The 15,991-nt window shown below is 38.0% G+C and overlaps 1 protein-coding gene and 1 long non-coding RNA gene across 3 annotated transcripts in view; both read left to right on the top strand.

The window, feature by feature from the left end:
* Positions 1–15,991, top strand: part of PTPN2 (protein tyrosine phosphatase non-receptor type 2) — a 31,528-nt gene that overhangs the window by 2,461 nt on the left and 13,076 nt on the right. For both annotated transcript variants that reach the window (XM_035316892.1, XM_035316891.1), the window contains exons 2-5: positions 116–206; positions 7,783–7,883; positions 8,586–8,684; positions 9,795–9,932. In XM_035316892.1, the coding sequence (XP_035172783.1) occupies positions 116–206; positions 7,783–7,883; positions 8,586–8,684; positions 9,795–9,932 (429 nt within the window). The remainder of the gene's footprint in view (positions 1–115; positions 207–7,782; positions 7,884–8,585; positions 8,685–9,794; positions 9,933–15,991) is intronic.
* On the top strand, positions 10,611–15,222 carry LOC118161481. The gene is made up of 2 exons (XR_004748054.1): positions 10,611–12,541; positions 12,695–15,222. It is a non-coding gene; the product is annotated as an uncharacterized LOC118161481 (long non-coding RNA).

Genomic DNA, 15,991 nt, shown 5'->3' with positions numbered 1-15,991 from the left:
TAATAACTGTGATTAAGCAACTAAGATCAAAAGCTTTGTGATAGCATGCATAGAACACTAGCCTTACTCTGCTTAGTGTCTATATAAGTAAATTGTATTTTTCTGTCTTTTAAAGGAAATTCGACATAAATCCAGTGACTACCCTCATAGGGTTGCAAAATACCCAGAAAACAGAAATCGAAACAGATATAGAGATGTTAGTCCATGTAAGTATCTTTTCTGTATTTACTGCAGTAACCTTTTCAAACTTTTTACTTAACCCTCCAAACACTGTAGCAAATGCAGCATTGTGATCCTTTTAGGTTTTATGTTATGTTTATTTTTGTAGATGTGTCCTGTGATAAATGTTTTTTTGTAACAAAACAAATTACAAAAGGGAGAAAAATCTGAAGGTTAAACTCACTGTATTGACTGAAGAATTAGAAGATTGTAAACCACAGTTGTTAGTATATAGGTAAACATTTTTGAGCTGCAAAGTAATTCATATTTTAAAGACTTTTTTTCTTATAAGGAAGTCATTTAATAGTGCTTTATCTGACAAAAAATATCAAAATATCAACATCTGTTGAGCACGGAGATTAAGTTAATAAGTCCTTACTAACACAGACAATTTATTTTAAGACTTTTTAAGAATGCGTAGATGATTCTACTTATTTGTGTGGAGAAATGCCATTGGATTTCTACTTTTGCTTTATAAACGACTTGAGATCTTGTTATTTTGGTCTGTTCAGAAGAATATGTGTGTAATATTTTTCTATAATATTCTCAATGCAAGCAGATACGTTACATAGTGCTTGCTACTTTACTAATGACGTAAAATGGTGTTTGTGGCATAATGTTGTTATATCAGCTGAAAACTTTTTTTTACTTATTTGCGACTGAAGCAGTGTGGAATTTTTTTAAATAGCATTTACTTTAAAAACTAATCCAGAATCCTTATAAAAAGACGCATGAGGAAAAGATTAGGAATATGTAGTTGTAGCTGGAGAAAGCTATCATAAATCACTTCCAAAAGGAATAGGAAAAAAATGCAGTACAGCCTTAATTTTTCTACAAAATACTGATGTTGGAACAGGCTAAATGTTTGCATGTCCTTTCATATTAAGCTTCCCAGAGCAGTAAAATCTCTTGTTACTGGATCTAGAATTTTCGAAGGGCTGCTTATGTATTTGGGGCTTTTTGTATGAGAGCCTAACGCGAATACCTATTGTAAGATTTGGAGAAGTGCTGAACTCCTTGTTTCCAGTTGAAAGTTGCGGTAACAGCATGTGCACAGCACTTCTCAAAATTCTACAGAAGGGGTCTCGAACTGAGTCATGCTGGTCAGATAGCAGTGCTGCGTGCTGTGCTGGTCGTTAGGCTGCTGCCAGAATCCTGACTGGCACAGCTTATGCCCACCTAATGGATCCAGTCTGGCTTAATGCTGAATCTAAATAACATACGGCCATGAAACTGAACCTTGAGTACCGTACACAGCCCCTTTGCTGTGTCTGTGTGGCATTTCCCAGTACCATCCTGTCTGTGAAGTGTGTGTCTCTGAAGAGGATGCTTCAGGTTTGCTGGGGTTTGTTAGCTTCTGCAACATGCTCAGCCCAATATGCCTCTGCTAGGCGTTTGTTGACCTATGCAGAGGTATCCATGGGTCTCAGTTTTGCTCTCTTACTGGAACATAGCATTAGCTTCTTAACCTGTGATAAAACAGAAACAGAAAGTGAATTAAACATAATCTATGCCTACAAAGAGACAGGGGTTATTAAGAAGAGAAGGCAGGAAATCGGTTTTGAACCCTTGAGACCCAAAGTCTATTCCTGTGTCCATTATACAAGTTCTGTCACAGAAGTTCTATTAATGTATTTGCCATTTCTGCCATGTATTTAATTTCTTTTAAACAACTGCAGAGAGAATGGCAGCTTACTATTAAAGTATGTTGTTTTTTTTTTTCTTGTTCATGGTATGACTTCTGCAGTAGCAAAGAGCACTAAACACTTTTGCCATGGCAAAGCCTGCTTCTGGAGTGCTTGGTTAGCCAGGAGGAAAGTACGTGACTGTATTGATCCATGGACACTGTGTACAGCAGAGAGACAGTTCAATAAAACCTAGTCCTGAAGTAGTAGCTGGATTCGGGATGGTATTGAAGTAATTACATACTAGTTGACATGAAGTACATGGTGAGCTTGATGAAGCATGCCTCAGTTTTTAGCATACACGAAAGAACAGAGGCTTGAATTGGACTTCCAAGGTAGGCCCACAGAGCTGGGCACTAGTAGCAAGGCTATATGAGGAAAACACAGCAAAACAGTCTTTGAACTAATTACTGTTGCATTTTACGTCTGTGTGTTTTCAAATATGACTGGTAATTGTCTCTGAGACAATGGTAGGACTTGGCAGGAGAAAGACACCTGGGAGGGAATATACGATAAATAACATTCCAAGACACCAGGGCCTAAATTTCAAAGCAGCTGGGGTAGAAGCTGTGTGGTTAGGCTGCTGTGGAGAGCACATCTCGTCGTGGTGCATGTATGCAAGGAACCAGTGTTGCAGAAATGTAAGGAGACTCAGTCTTGCACAACCTAACGTTCGGGTCCTTCACTTTGTAAACTTTACTGCTATTTAAGTGTTTAACTGCAGTAGTGGTGATGAGTAGTGGAGAAAATGGTTTGTTAGTCTGTGTAGCAGCCAAGCCAGTCTAAAATCCCAGCTGGTACCTCTGTAAGAGGAAATGCAAAGATAATTCTGTCTTACGGAAGAGATGTCAACTACAAGTGCAGGAAAAAATGCTTTGGGTTGCTTTGCCTCATTTCAACTGTAACATACAAGGCAAATGCGTTGAAACTCATTTGTGTGTTGCATACTTCTCTAGGTAGAAGTTTATTTCTGTTAGCTGTGTACCATTAACTGTAAGCTAGTTGTCTGCCCATTACAACTGGTTGAATTTTACAGTCTCCTGTTCCTAATTGTTAGTGTCCAGTTTTGTTGGCTAAAGAGCTGTTGTTTATAAGTTTAGTTGGATAAAAGCCCTAGTCAAAAAAACAGTAGTCACGCTGTTTGGTGTTAGTGTAGAGCGGGGAGAGCAGTATCTTGGCTATGTAGCAGTATTGAAACAGGAAGTTAATCTGAAATAGGTTTGGTTTGACAGCCAGTCATTTCCTGACAGATGAAACCATTTCTCAGAAAACATTGTTCAGAGGAAAATAACTTGTGAGGCTATTATTTTTTTATTGATACCTTTATTGGAACTGTAAGATTTCTGTTACTACCTTCCTTATAGATTTTATCTTTAATTCATCTCAAAGGAGTCTAGTGGCTCAGATTGACTGTAAATACCTTTAGAGATCTGCTTGAAGTGTTCCCAGATTTAGGGTCGGGAGTGAGATCCCCTGGATAAAATTTACAGGATATCTTTTCTCCTTCTTTTGGAGGGTAGGTAGGGGATGGCATAAATTAATTTTAACTTCAGCCTTCCTTTGTAATGGGAGGTGTAGCCCAGTTCCTTAAGTCTTCTGAACTTTTTCACCAAGTAAATCATGTTATTGGTGGAGGTTAAGAGGTTGTGATTTCCCTGAGGCTGTTGGTAGACTTTGTGTTGGACCTTTCAACCACAGGCTTACAGCAGTCGAAGAATATATGCCAGGGAGAGAGGAATGTGGAGAGTATTGTGCTTCACAGGGAACAGACTTGGAGTTGCTGTGCTTGGTTTTGCGCTTAATGGTGATTAATTATCATCGCAAAATGTTCCCTTTCTGTCCTGCATTTTGAGTGTGTGTGCTGAGAACAGGGTGATATTCTGTCCAAAATAAGCCTACGCACTTCTTGTTGTCCATATTAGAAGCTGGCATCAATGATGTTTCATGATCGAACGATTGTATAGAACATCTTGTTACCAGAAGCATGGCATGAATAAACCCCATGTGTTGCTTTTGGAGATATTTCTTAGTTTGGAGTTGGGGGACAGGGGAGTTTCTTGGCACATCCTGATCTAAACTTTAGAATAGAGTAGTCCAGCTGGAAGGGACCTTCAGGGATCATCCAGTCCAACTGGCTGACCTCTTCAGGGCTAGCCAAATGTTAGTGTATTATTAAGCACATTGTCCGAATATCTCTTAACACTGACAGGCCTGGGGCATCAACCACCTTGGTAGGAAGCCTGTTCCACTGTTTGACCGCCCACATGGTAAAGAAACTTCTCCTAATGTCCAGTCTGAACCTCCTCTGGTTCAGACATTGTTTGTTGTTTGTTTGTCTCGCTTTTTGTTCCAGAGTCCTGCTTAAAAGCACCAGGATCCTGAACATCAGTTAGGGATGAACTTCAGCGTGAATATGTTTCAGCCATGGGCTGGGCCTTGACTGCTGTATCACGGTGGCATTCATTGCATGCAGCCAGTGGTGGGGTGGGGGGCAGTCACTGCACCCTTCCTTTGCCTTAGGCTCCCTCTGAAACGGGATCTGTCTGAGGCTTGTGAGTCCAGTGACAGCAGTGAAGTTGGGATCAAAAGGCAGCTCGGATAGACCGGATTTAGACTAGTGAAATGAAGGGGGGTTGCTGGTAGGTGGTAAAGGGTCAGGCTGGGCCACTGGGATGGCTTATCGCTCGTGACTGCGTTTAATCCCCTAAGTAGCATTTCACCCTCCTCTCTTGTAAATAGCACCGTATTTGGCAAGCAAGAGCCGTCTCTTGGACAGAAGATCATTTTTAAGTTACGCAGCGGTTTCACTTCTAGAAATGCAGTTGTTTTCGAATAAAAACCTTTCATTAACCAGCTGCGAGAACTGTCTCATGCGAAATGCCAAACATTCCTATCTCAGTTATAACTGGAGATGGCGCTTTCCTTTCTGTGGGGAGTGGGCAAATGGACACGTGATGTGAAATCCTGGTCTTTTATGAGACGCGGGGAGTGCTGTCAGTGATAAGAGGGCCAGGGTTTCACCTGAAGTGGGTAATAAGAGTTCCCTTATCTCAGGCAGGGTGGTTGCGGGAGTAGTTTTCTTATTGCAGGAGTCAGAATGAGAAGCATTTTTAGGGTTTCCACTTCCTTTTCAGACTGTTGAAATAGGGAAATTAACGCTTCAGAAAATGAGTGCTATATTTTAGCTGTTGTGGGCATGGCAATGTTTAAAGATAAATCTTTTAGATTAGATTTAAGATATGTTTATCATTCATATAAATCAGAAGTACTTTGTAACTGGAAATGGCTTACATATGGGAAATACGTTTCAGCTAATTCACTATCAAAAGTTGGCTTGCTCCTTTTAATTCAGAAGAGCAAGCCAAGACTTGAATGAGGTTTCTAGGTCATTGTGTCCTTTAGGAACCTTTTCCCTTGAAAGGGAAATCAATATTTGCTAGTGGCTTTCTTTATCCTCTGGGTACACCGCTGTATTTGGAAGATCGCCTCTGTTTTGGCTGGGGAGGAGGAGGAGGGAGGGAGGGTGTCTGTGCATAGAAGTAGCTGTGGGTTTTCTTAAACTTTCCAAAGTTATTTATAATTTTTACAAAGCAGAACCTAAAAAAGGGAAAAAGTAGGGCCAAGAACATGTGCAAGCACTGCAGTGTGAAACCTCGTTAGGGCCTCAGCAGTTATCTCCTGGCAGTAATAGAGCAGCTGCTGCCGGGTGATTAAACTGTTAACAAGGCTGGCTTACGTCACCTTTCCGAGAACACTAGTACCGGTATGTGTGATTTACTATAACAAGATCTTAAGTTTTTCCTGTTGGCAGATGACATGTAATATTTACAAAGGTCTTGGTTTCTCTCCAGCAGAAACATTTCAGATAAAGTGATACATGAAAGGAAAAAGTAACACTTTAATTTCCAGAGAAAATAGTGCAAGGGGATATATTTTACTTAAAAACGTGTCTTAAATCTACTGTCTTGACATTGATAATACTTTTTTTACTTAATACAGACGTATCGTAAATTTTTTAAGACTCCTGAGAGTTAAGCTGGTGTTGCCTTTCAGCTGGAATGCTAAAGAAAACAGAACAAACCAGTAGCTTTCTCATACTTCTGTATTAAAAATAGCTTTTCAGCACACTTTTTATCCTCTGTTTGCATATGACTGCATATAAAAACTAGAAGCTAAAGGGGGTAGAAAGACCCCAAACCTTGGTCCTGAGGTGTGTGTGGGGGTTTTAAGAAACTAAAGGTTATCCATATCCAAAGAGTAAGTAAAAATAAAACAAAAAAGTTACAATGGGGCTCTAAAGGACCTGTGTATAGCTTGGTATCCCCTCTGACAGTTGTCAGTGGCAGATAGCTGAGGAAGAGTATAAAAGCAGATCAAGACATAGTAAATGTACTTTTTCCAGGTTTCCAAAAATTTGGAAATGGTTTGTAGAATAATATGAGCAATCCACAGACCAAGAGGCTAATTCGGTCACTGTTCCCTGATTCCCCACAGCTTTTTGCCTACTGAGGGTCACATTCACGGATTTCTTCTTACGTAAGCCTTGTGCTGTATAGCCTGGCAGTAACAAAGGGATTGATCTGATTTAACTAGCGTGGCTGTACAGAATGTGCTAATTAGTAGGTGCTTGCCCAAAGCTCATGGAATTTGTGTGTTTCATAAGATACTTGTCAAAAGGAAGTTAGGGTTTTGGTAGCTATCTTTCAGTGAGGGCATGGGAGAGGGAAAAAGGGGGCTGACATGTTTTGACAGCAGCTGTGACGTAAGGCTGTTCCCTGAGTGAGTTTTGGGGTTAATGTAGGTGAAGAACTGGCACTGCACCCAGATTCACTCAGCTCTAGCAGTTGCTTTGTGGAATATCTTTCTGAATTGTGCTGAAGTAACTTGCTTTTTTTTTTTTTTTTTTCCTTTTTTAAACCTGTTCTTATAAGCAACTTGTCTAGGTGGTTGAGCTTCACAGGGTTCACAGTCACTTGTACCTCAGTACACGATGTGCAGTTATGGACAAATATTAAACTAAAGATGCTGTTTATTTAATGGAGTCTGAGAAGTGGCAGACAAAGGATTATTTACTGTGAACAAGTCTGATTACCTAAATGCCTCCCAGAGGGTGATAAATCAGACTGAAAAGTCCTAAAAAAACAATCACAGTGACTTTTTATTATGAGGTATTGTGTGGCAGTCTGATCTTTCTTGTGATAAACTTTTATAAGCAGTCCTTTGACTGCTTCCCTCACCTCTAAATAGGGGAATCTTCTGCCTCTGTAATCATGGGAAAAGTGGAAACCATGTAATTAGATTAGGCTTTGTTTAGTTGTACCTATTTAACAAATCTTCCATCTTTGCATGTGCCGCTTCCTCAGTATTTCAATTTTCAATTGTTTTAAACAATAAATTATAAGGACAATTAAATTCAACAAAGCTTCGTTTGAACTACTGCAGGTAGATTTTTTTAAAGCTATGCCAGTTTATGATTCTACCTTGGCCTGTGAAATTTAAGTTCACTGAAGATCTTGGAATTCTAAACTTAAAGAAAAGCATGCGGTAAAGTGATCTGATGTAATATGAGAGAATGTTGCCCCTTGTGGGTTGTTGTGCTGTTATATTAAGGAAATACAGCTGTTGAGGGATGGACGTGAGCTGCTTTGGTGTGTGCAGAGGGGTTGTTTCATTTTGGCCAGTTGGTTTTAGAGAAAATTGGGTATTCCAGTTACTGCTCTGGGATGGAATGCTGAGGGGAGATGGGTACAGTTACGTTTGTCATTTGGTTAGTACTGAAGAATTTATTTTCTAATTGCCTGTCAGACCTAAGCTTGTCCGTTAGAGAGTATTCATCAAGAGGATGCATCATTAATTCTTAAGTTTCTTCTAATTTTAGATGATCACAGTCGAGTAAAACTGCAGAACACAGAAAATGACTATATCAATGCAAGCCTAGTGGTCATAGAAGAAGCCCAGAGATACTATATTTTAACACAGGTAAGCCATAGCAATTACTAAATAGTATAGGGGTTGAAAATATGGGAGAGATGGATTTGTACAGTGGTAACTTACATTTGGAGGATTCCTTCTCACTGAATTATATATCTCATACTAACTGCCTGTTTGATCTAGTTGTTAACACACTTTATAGTTTAATAAAAAGGTATAGGGAATATTCAAGTATATATAGTTAACTATGTATAAAGCTTTTCAGATATTTCTTGCCCTTTAGTTCTTCAGGAAATAGGATTTTATACTTCTATACTCAAATGTAAACACGAATTTTGAAATAAGGTATAGAAGTATTGTTTTATACTTTTGTACTCCTAAAATAAAAGTTCTATACTTCTAGACTCCACTTTTTATAAGTGTAAAAGTATAAAATGATACTTCTACCCCATACTTCATCTTGTTCTCTTGAGTGCCTGCAGTATTTTTTCTTCTAACTGCGTAACAATGTTGCTGCCCAAATTAAAACATTCCTTCTGGCAGTTTTTACTGCTTTCTTTAGACTTCAAATACTTGGATGATTTGGGCAGTATGGTTACTTTCCTGCATGTCTTTTTGGTCGTGTTGTTAATACTTTGTTTAAACTTTTTGACAGAGGCTTTTTCTCATTTGACACAGTGACACATTAACCATGTTCAAATGCTGCTTTACCTATGCATTCTCTCACACATTTTTCTCTTTACCACACAGGGTCCACTGCCTAATACATGCTGTCATTTTTGGCTAATGGTATGGCAACAAAAAACCAAAGCAGTTGTCATGCTGAACAGGATTGTTGAAAAAGAATCAGTAAGTAGCGGTAGACATTTTACATATGTGGCTCACTTAACAACTTAACTTTAATATAGTTGAACTTTTTGGTGTGTTAAAAGAATCATCAAACTTTCACATTGGTGCAATATTTACTATACCATTAAAGAAGTGATGGAGCTAAGACACAACATTCATTTCAGTAGAAACAACTTGTAATAAGTTTACATCCAGAAAGGTGAGAGTAAGTTGTTGAGAAAGGAGATTGTAGAGACAGAAGTAAGATGGAGTAGAAGCAGTGTGATATCTTCCAGAACAAAACTAAGGGTGGGCAAGCAAGTTTGAATTAACTCTTTAGATTATTTCTTCTGAATCTAGTAGAGCAGTGTCATTTTTGTACAGCAATAGCAAGCGTTTATAACGGTGGAGGCAAGCTGCTTCCATTGACGAGTTTGACAACTGGTCTAATTATTTTTGATTCTTTACAGCTGATGGTACACGTGCAGAATATATCAATTTTCTGTTACTATATAGTTTTTCTACTAATGTGCCGAAAACCACTGTCAATTTTAATTATAAATACGTATCACTTTGATTTTTTTTTCCCAGAGGATTTGTTAGCAAAAAGGATTTGACTAGTCCATAAAAGAAATCACTTTTTTCCTAAGCAAAACAAATTCTGTGATAAGCTTGAGTGCAGGGCAAGAGGAGTAAAGGGCAAGGAACAGTTTTGCATTGTTTGTTCATTCTTTGGTTTCACTGGAATCTTCCAGTTTTCATCTAGACTTGGGAAAATAGGCTCAGTGTGTTGTGTCGCTTCTGTAAATGTGCAGATGCTGAGTATAGACTTTCATCCACTGTAGAGAACTAGGTAGAAAGAGTGGGGGGAGAGTGAGAACAGTCAAGGTATGTCTCAAAACGTGCTGGAACTGAGATAAAAGAAAAGCTGGAATGCATAACAGCAGTTGAAACAGTTGTCATAATTTTGCTGTAAACGTGATGGAGATTGAGAATTCCTCAGACTAGGAGGAGATAATATGTACTTGAGTTTACTGTGTTATGTAACAGGATCTCAGAATCTGCTAATGCAAAGCCCAAGATGCTAGGATACTTAACCAGATTTTTTTCTTTCTTTTTTTAATAACTTAGGTGAAATGTGCACAGTACTGGCCAACGAAGGAAGAGGATGTTATGACATTTAGTGAAACAGGTTTCCGTGTGAGGCTAGTATCTGAAGACATCAAATCCTATTACACAGTGCATCTACTTCAATTAGAAAATATCAACGTAAGCGTTCCTCAGCCCGTATATCTCACATTCCTAGCCTTAAATATATAATGAAAACCATTTAGCATACTGTCACTGCAGGCTTGATCAAGCTTTTACACTGAAAATTTTAATTCATTTTGTTTCTGATTATGTTGAAGATGTAAGTGTGGCATATAAGCAAGTGAGCAAACGCCAGTCTGTGTGTTAGGAGATAACACCTTCAGCATTTTTCTATACTTGTGTTTTCAATTTGACAGTACCTTAGCATGCTGAATTCTAATTGATGGTAGTGGTGATCCTAAGAGGAGCTGTAAGAAATACCCTAAAAGGAGGAACCTAGGTTTTGACGTTTCTGATTTCTTTTGGCTATCAGAAATTGTACTGAGTAATTCCTGGGTTTTTAATGGAACTGTAATTTACCACATAATTTCAGTCCAGCTAACTAAGTTTGGGGGGTTGGGGGAGAATTACCACCTGTAGATAGGTAACTTTATCTCCTCTTGCTTACCTCCCCTTTTGCTCCACAGGACCAACCATCCTTTTCTCTTAAAAATTAAGCACTTTGACAATTTAATCAAGTTAAGCACAAAAAAATTGTTCCTGGCCTGAGCTTGGGTTGGAATTTGCTGCTTCTGTTTCAGAGCTGAAGACAGGATTGAAGAGCTTGTCTGTTTGTTCCAGCTATGTCTTGTAAGATATTCTCTCTCCCTATAAACCTTGCCTTATATTAATTGAAAGTGATGGTATGGCAAGTTTTATTCAAGGTTGTCTTGTCAGTGGATTTGGGAAAGGAAAGCTTGAAGATATTTTCTTGCATGTTGTTTTATACAACAAAATCTTGACATATTTGATTGAAATTATTTGAATTTATAGTAACTGTTAATGGTACTTTGAAATAAGTACCATTTGTTTGTTAATTTGAAACCTCCCTCACGAGATCAACATGATAAAACTTGGCATGTTGTTTCTTGATCTATTCGATGTACGAAGATCTTTATGCAATTCTGTCCTCCTGAGCATTTGGAGCATTTCTGTCTAGTTGTTGGTTTATTAACAGCAAAGGCTAAGAAAAGAGGAGTAGTGTTTGCAAGATAGCATCTGAGAAAGAATTACTCTCCTATTTGGAAAGGTGAGACAAGTCTTCCTAATTGTCAAAAAGGCTTTTTTGTGGAACTGTTTGGCTGACATTGGCCTGTAATCTTGGACTTTGTATTTTTAAAGGATGCAATTTTCATCATATATATATATGTTTGGACGTAATGTTAGTTGGAAAATGCAAAAACCATGTGAGGAATGGCACAACTTACACTGTAGGCTATGTTTTGAGTTAAAGCTTAAAGCTAATCAGCACTCTCTGGGTTTACTTTGGACTGTTAATGCAAGCCCATCAGTGTTGTATAGACATTCTTCTACGTCATTTAACTCACTGTTAGAAATACTTGGCAAATGTATTGTACTGAATTTTTATTTTAATGCCCTAATGCTCCTATAAAGCTCCATGAATATTAGCTCCAAATAATATTTTGTATATAAAACAGCTAGAAGATATAGAATGTATTTGATCACTCAAAGAGAACAAATACATAGTTCCCAGAATAACACTGCAAATGTTAAGTGAAGCCTTTTGTAAAAAAAAAAATAAATGATAAGTTTTCCGTAAAAAAACAGTGGGAATCGAGTATTTGCAGTGACTTGAAATGTGAGCTTAACTATGTTTATGCAACTTACTCTGGAGGGTGCTTTTGTGGGGACAGAGCAGTAAACCATTTAGCCACTTGATGCCTGGAATATAAGATGAGTCACAAATAAAATTCTGCTCTGAGTTCCAAGAATACTTAAGAAATTTTAGTATTTCCACGAAAATACAGAGAACTGAAATTGTCTTTACAATATAGCCATTATGATCTCAAGCAATTTATTTGTAGTACTACAACAAATCTCTCTAATACACAAGCAAAATAAATATGTATGAAAAAGAGTTTTATGTTCTTACCACTGAAACAAAACCACTGACTACATGTGTTTTTTATTTACTTACTGTTAAAGAGCAGTTAGAAATAGAGGTGGGCTTGGGGGCGGTGTTTGTTTTTTAGGATTAGGTCATGACATTTGACAATTGCATTTGTTTAGATCTGTTGTAGGAAAATTTGTTTTTGCTGTTGTGGCTAAGATTGCTCTAAAACTTAGATTGTTTATTGATGTTTTTCCAAAAGTTTTGAAAATAATGTGCTTTGTTTTGCTTGTGATTGTTGCAGAGCTTCCTTATGTTTTGCTTGAGCTGGTCTGTGTTTTAGAATATAGAAAGGCAGCTTCTAATTTCTACCGTGGTGTGCTGCGTGTCCTCCATTGCTTTGTTTGTGTCAGATGCCTTCTGAAAGTTAAGCATTGCTTTCTGCCATGACTTCAGAGTCCCAGCTCTCCTTGAGGACAGACTGAACGTGAAGGCTTCTGCAAACCCTTTCCTATGTCAGAAAATACTGTGCTTTTATGAAAAATCTGTAATCGTTTACTTGAGAAACTACTGCCTGTCTGCAACTTGAAGTAAGGTCTCCAAGGGTACTGGAGAACGTGATAGGTGTTTTTGAGAGCCTTTTTTTTTAATCTGTAAAATCATCTTAGTGGATAGAGTGACATAGTTTGGTGACTGTCATATTCTGGGTAAATCGTTAGGTGTTCATAGCTAATTTCTGTAAGGTTCTACCTTGTATTGAATATGTTATTTTACTCATTAATCCTTTTAGCTTTCCTTGTGACAAGTGTATTATATGGTATTCAGAGAGAAAAAACTTGTATTTCCAGTAACTTCTGGTGTGGTAGCCAGGTAGCGTGGAGAAGGATGCAGTGTGATTTGCCTGCAGAGTATAGCACATCTAATGCTGGTGAGCAAAAAGGGGCTGGGTTGGTACTGGGGAATACAGGGGAGCTATGGAAGAGCAAAGGGGCCTCAGTATTTGAGGGAAACTGGAGATGGGCTGGGTGTGGAAATGAAGCAGTGGAAGGGAATCAAAATTTCTAGAGGAATCCAGGTGAAAGTGTCTCAGACTCGGTTCCTAGAAATAAGAGTAAATATGAGTACAGCTGAAGAAAAGGTTTGCAAAGTTAGTTGCTGGAGAAAGGACTGGAAGAAGTAAACTACATTTGTTGCAACACTGGTGGTAGGAGAACTTAGAGGAAGGTCTGTTGTAACAAATTCCAGATGGAATCGTGAGTCTTCTGCAAATAGCAAACATTGGGAGGAAAAAAAAAAAGATGGATTTTCAACACAATACAAAGCCTCCTTGTGTCTGTTGCTGTCAGGTGGAGGTGACATAAGACTGCTTTGTGTGCTTTTTGCACCAGCACTGGCTGGTTCTTCCTGGTTCATTCCCAGGATCAGTGTAGTTCAAGAAGATAAGATTAGAATTGCTGTTGATTTCATTTCTGATGTCCAAAACTTTAAATGTACTGAGAAGGCATTTCGCTTCTGGACCAATCCAATGGCAGGCAGTGTTCTGGTATCTTGTGGAATCCTTGTATATGGAAGTGTGTGTTTGTGTATATACACACAAAATCAGAAATTCCTTCAAAGCACTGTAGCAATTACATACAATTTTTGCTGTTGTGGCTGTATATGTGTGTATATGTGTAATTGCTACAGTGGTCTGAAGGCATTTCTGAAACATGGCATATGCTTGCTTTTAAACTTGTGGAAAGTTCCCATATCACTTTCACAAATTGCAGGAGGGATTGGTTCTGCTTCTCATGACCACAGATATAAGACTGAGATGTTAGGAAAAATATTGCTGCCTAACAAGAAAGGAGAACCCGGACTCTTGTATGTCAGAGTTTCGCAGATTTAATGGGCATAACTATTGATCATAGTGACTTGCAGGGTACGTACTAGTTATTGAAAAACAGAATGTTTGTGAGGATTATTTGGCTCCATTGTCCTGTTACTATTTTTATACACATTTTCAAAACTATTTTGCCAGGCTTTATAATGAAGAAACAAAACATTGTGGTAAAAGTTGATTAATATTTTGAATGTCAGTGCTTAGCTCATTACCCCCAGAGAACACCTTCTCATTTTTATGTGATCAAATTAATTGTTAATGCTCTTGAGGCTTGAGTGCTAAGTACAGGACCACTGATGGGCTGTAGGTGTATTTTTATTCCTTAGTATATTAGACCATTACAATAGCCTGTAAACTATGAAGTCATCTTGTAAGGAGTGTGTGAAATTTGTCAGACCGGCATTTTCTGCCTTCACCTACTTGGCACTGAATGCATCAACTTCCTTCAAGCATTTTCATCGTATTTCATTCCTTTTCATACTCAGAGGTGATTGAACAACTTGAAGTTGTTCAGAGATTTTTGTACCCTTTTTTGTTTTGGACAATTTGACATTGATTGTAACAAGGTTGTGATAAGGCTCCATTTGTTGCAAGTTCATCCGATTGCATTATACCATTTTCCTGCTCAAGTCCTTGTGTAGATGTTCGCTCATATTGCAACGTTGCTGCCGGTGTTGCCAGCAGTGGAGAACCTGTGCAGTGTGGTGGTAACTTTCCAAGTTAACCGGTTTTAACTGTGTTAGTTATTTGCTGTAAGCTTATCTCAGCCTTTCAGGAAACTCTCTAGAATGGTTTGATGCTTATTGAAGTTGTCTGTTTTAGCATTGTCCCATAATTTTTCTAGGAATTCTTCAAGTAGCTGGTCTCACAGAATAAATCTTGCAAGAATATGTTATAGTTACTGCAGATAAGCTGGTTCCCAGTTCTTAAGCAGAAAAGCATTCCCTGCTTATAAAAATTTATACTATTTATACATCTATAAAATTTATACTGCCTGTCTGAATCTTGAAAACCAGATTTTTTCTTTAAAATAGTATCTGGCTTCTTGATAATGTTTTAAATAAAACTGGTTGTTCCTGAAGTCAAATTTCTGTTGGTCAACAGTTGTGAATCTTCAGCAAGCCAAACCTCTCTCTAGAGTCTTGCACGAATTCACGTAAGCGATACCTGTGGTGCAAGCTAGCCACATCGCCTAGTAACAGGGAGTTCTCTGAGAAAGAAAGGTACAGATATTCACATAAAGACAGGATTTCAGTTGTACAGCTTGACTGCCAAGCACTTGAAAGAGTTTTTTCTGTTTGAGACAAAATGTGGGAGGTTTGAAATAGTCAAATGGGATTTGGCTGTACTGCAAGTTCAAAGAACACCAGCGAGTTTCAGTGCTCTGAAATAGGAATTGCAAAGAAAGATAAAGAGACTAGATATTTTTAAATGAGCTGAAGCAAAGGAAAATTGTGGAAGGGATAAGGCTTTTTATAAAAAACGGATAAAGCCGTATGGGGAAGAAGGAAAAAAAAGGCAATTCTGTGGGCTAGAGTTGTATGAGATTTACAGCGGTAGGTGTATCCTTCCTTTAGGTACGCCTGTTCTCAGATTAGTAGTGTATATGCAGGGTGATGCTTGGGCATGTGCATGAAGCACTACTGGTTTTTTGTTTTGTTTAAGGATGAGGATACATCTAGTGCTTGTTACAGTTTAGGATTAAAAAAAAAAACAAACACAGATGACCTGTATCTTTAATTGATAAGTGATGGTTTTGTTATCTTGAGGTATAAGGTATAAGGGAGGCTTTCTATTTAAAAATCTTGGGGGGGGGGGTATTAATTACCCCTTAAAGGATCATCTAGATTCAGAAGAAACAACTTTAAATTTCTCTTCACCTAATCCATATGTTTACCTCCTCTCCCTGGTTTTCCTTTCTTTTGTTTGTATATCAATGAATTATTTTTCTTAGAAATGGAGGAAATTGCATAGTATGTTACCTTCTTTAAGATTTAATAATTTCCAGACTTCTTACAAAGAATAGACCTCTTCCATGATGCTTAAAAAAGATCATTTCAGTTCATAAGTGAGTTAACTCACTAGCTAGAAAACTAGGTTCAGAAGACCAGTAATATAATCTCAGCAGAAAACACAAACTTTTAAAAATACTTTGCTTCAGACAAAGAAGAAAGGGAAATCACCACTGTATTTATACAATTTAGGAGGCTTTGGTAGATTTTTCCCTTTGAAACCTCACTGCAT

The sequence above is a fragment of the Oxyura jamaicensis genome, chromosome 2, assembly GCF_011077185.1.
Source record: "Oxyura jamaicensis isolate SHBP4307 breed ruddy duck chromosome 2, BPBGC_Ojam_1.0, whole genome shotgun sequence".
Taxonomy (NCBI): domain Eukaryota; kingdom Metazoa; phylum Chordata; class Aves; order Anseriformes; family Anatidae; genus Oxyura; species Oxyura jamaicensis.
The sequence above is the reverse complement of the archived record's forward strand: the minus strand, read 5'-3'. Positions and strand labels throughout refer to the sequence as shown.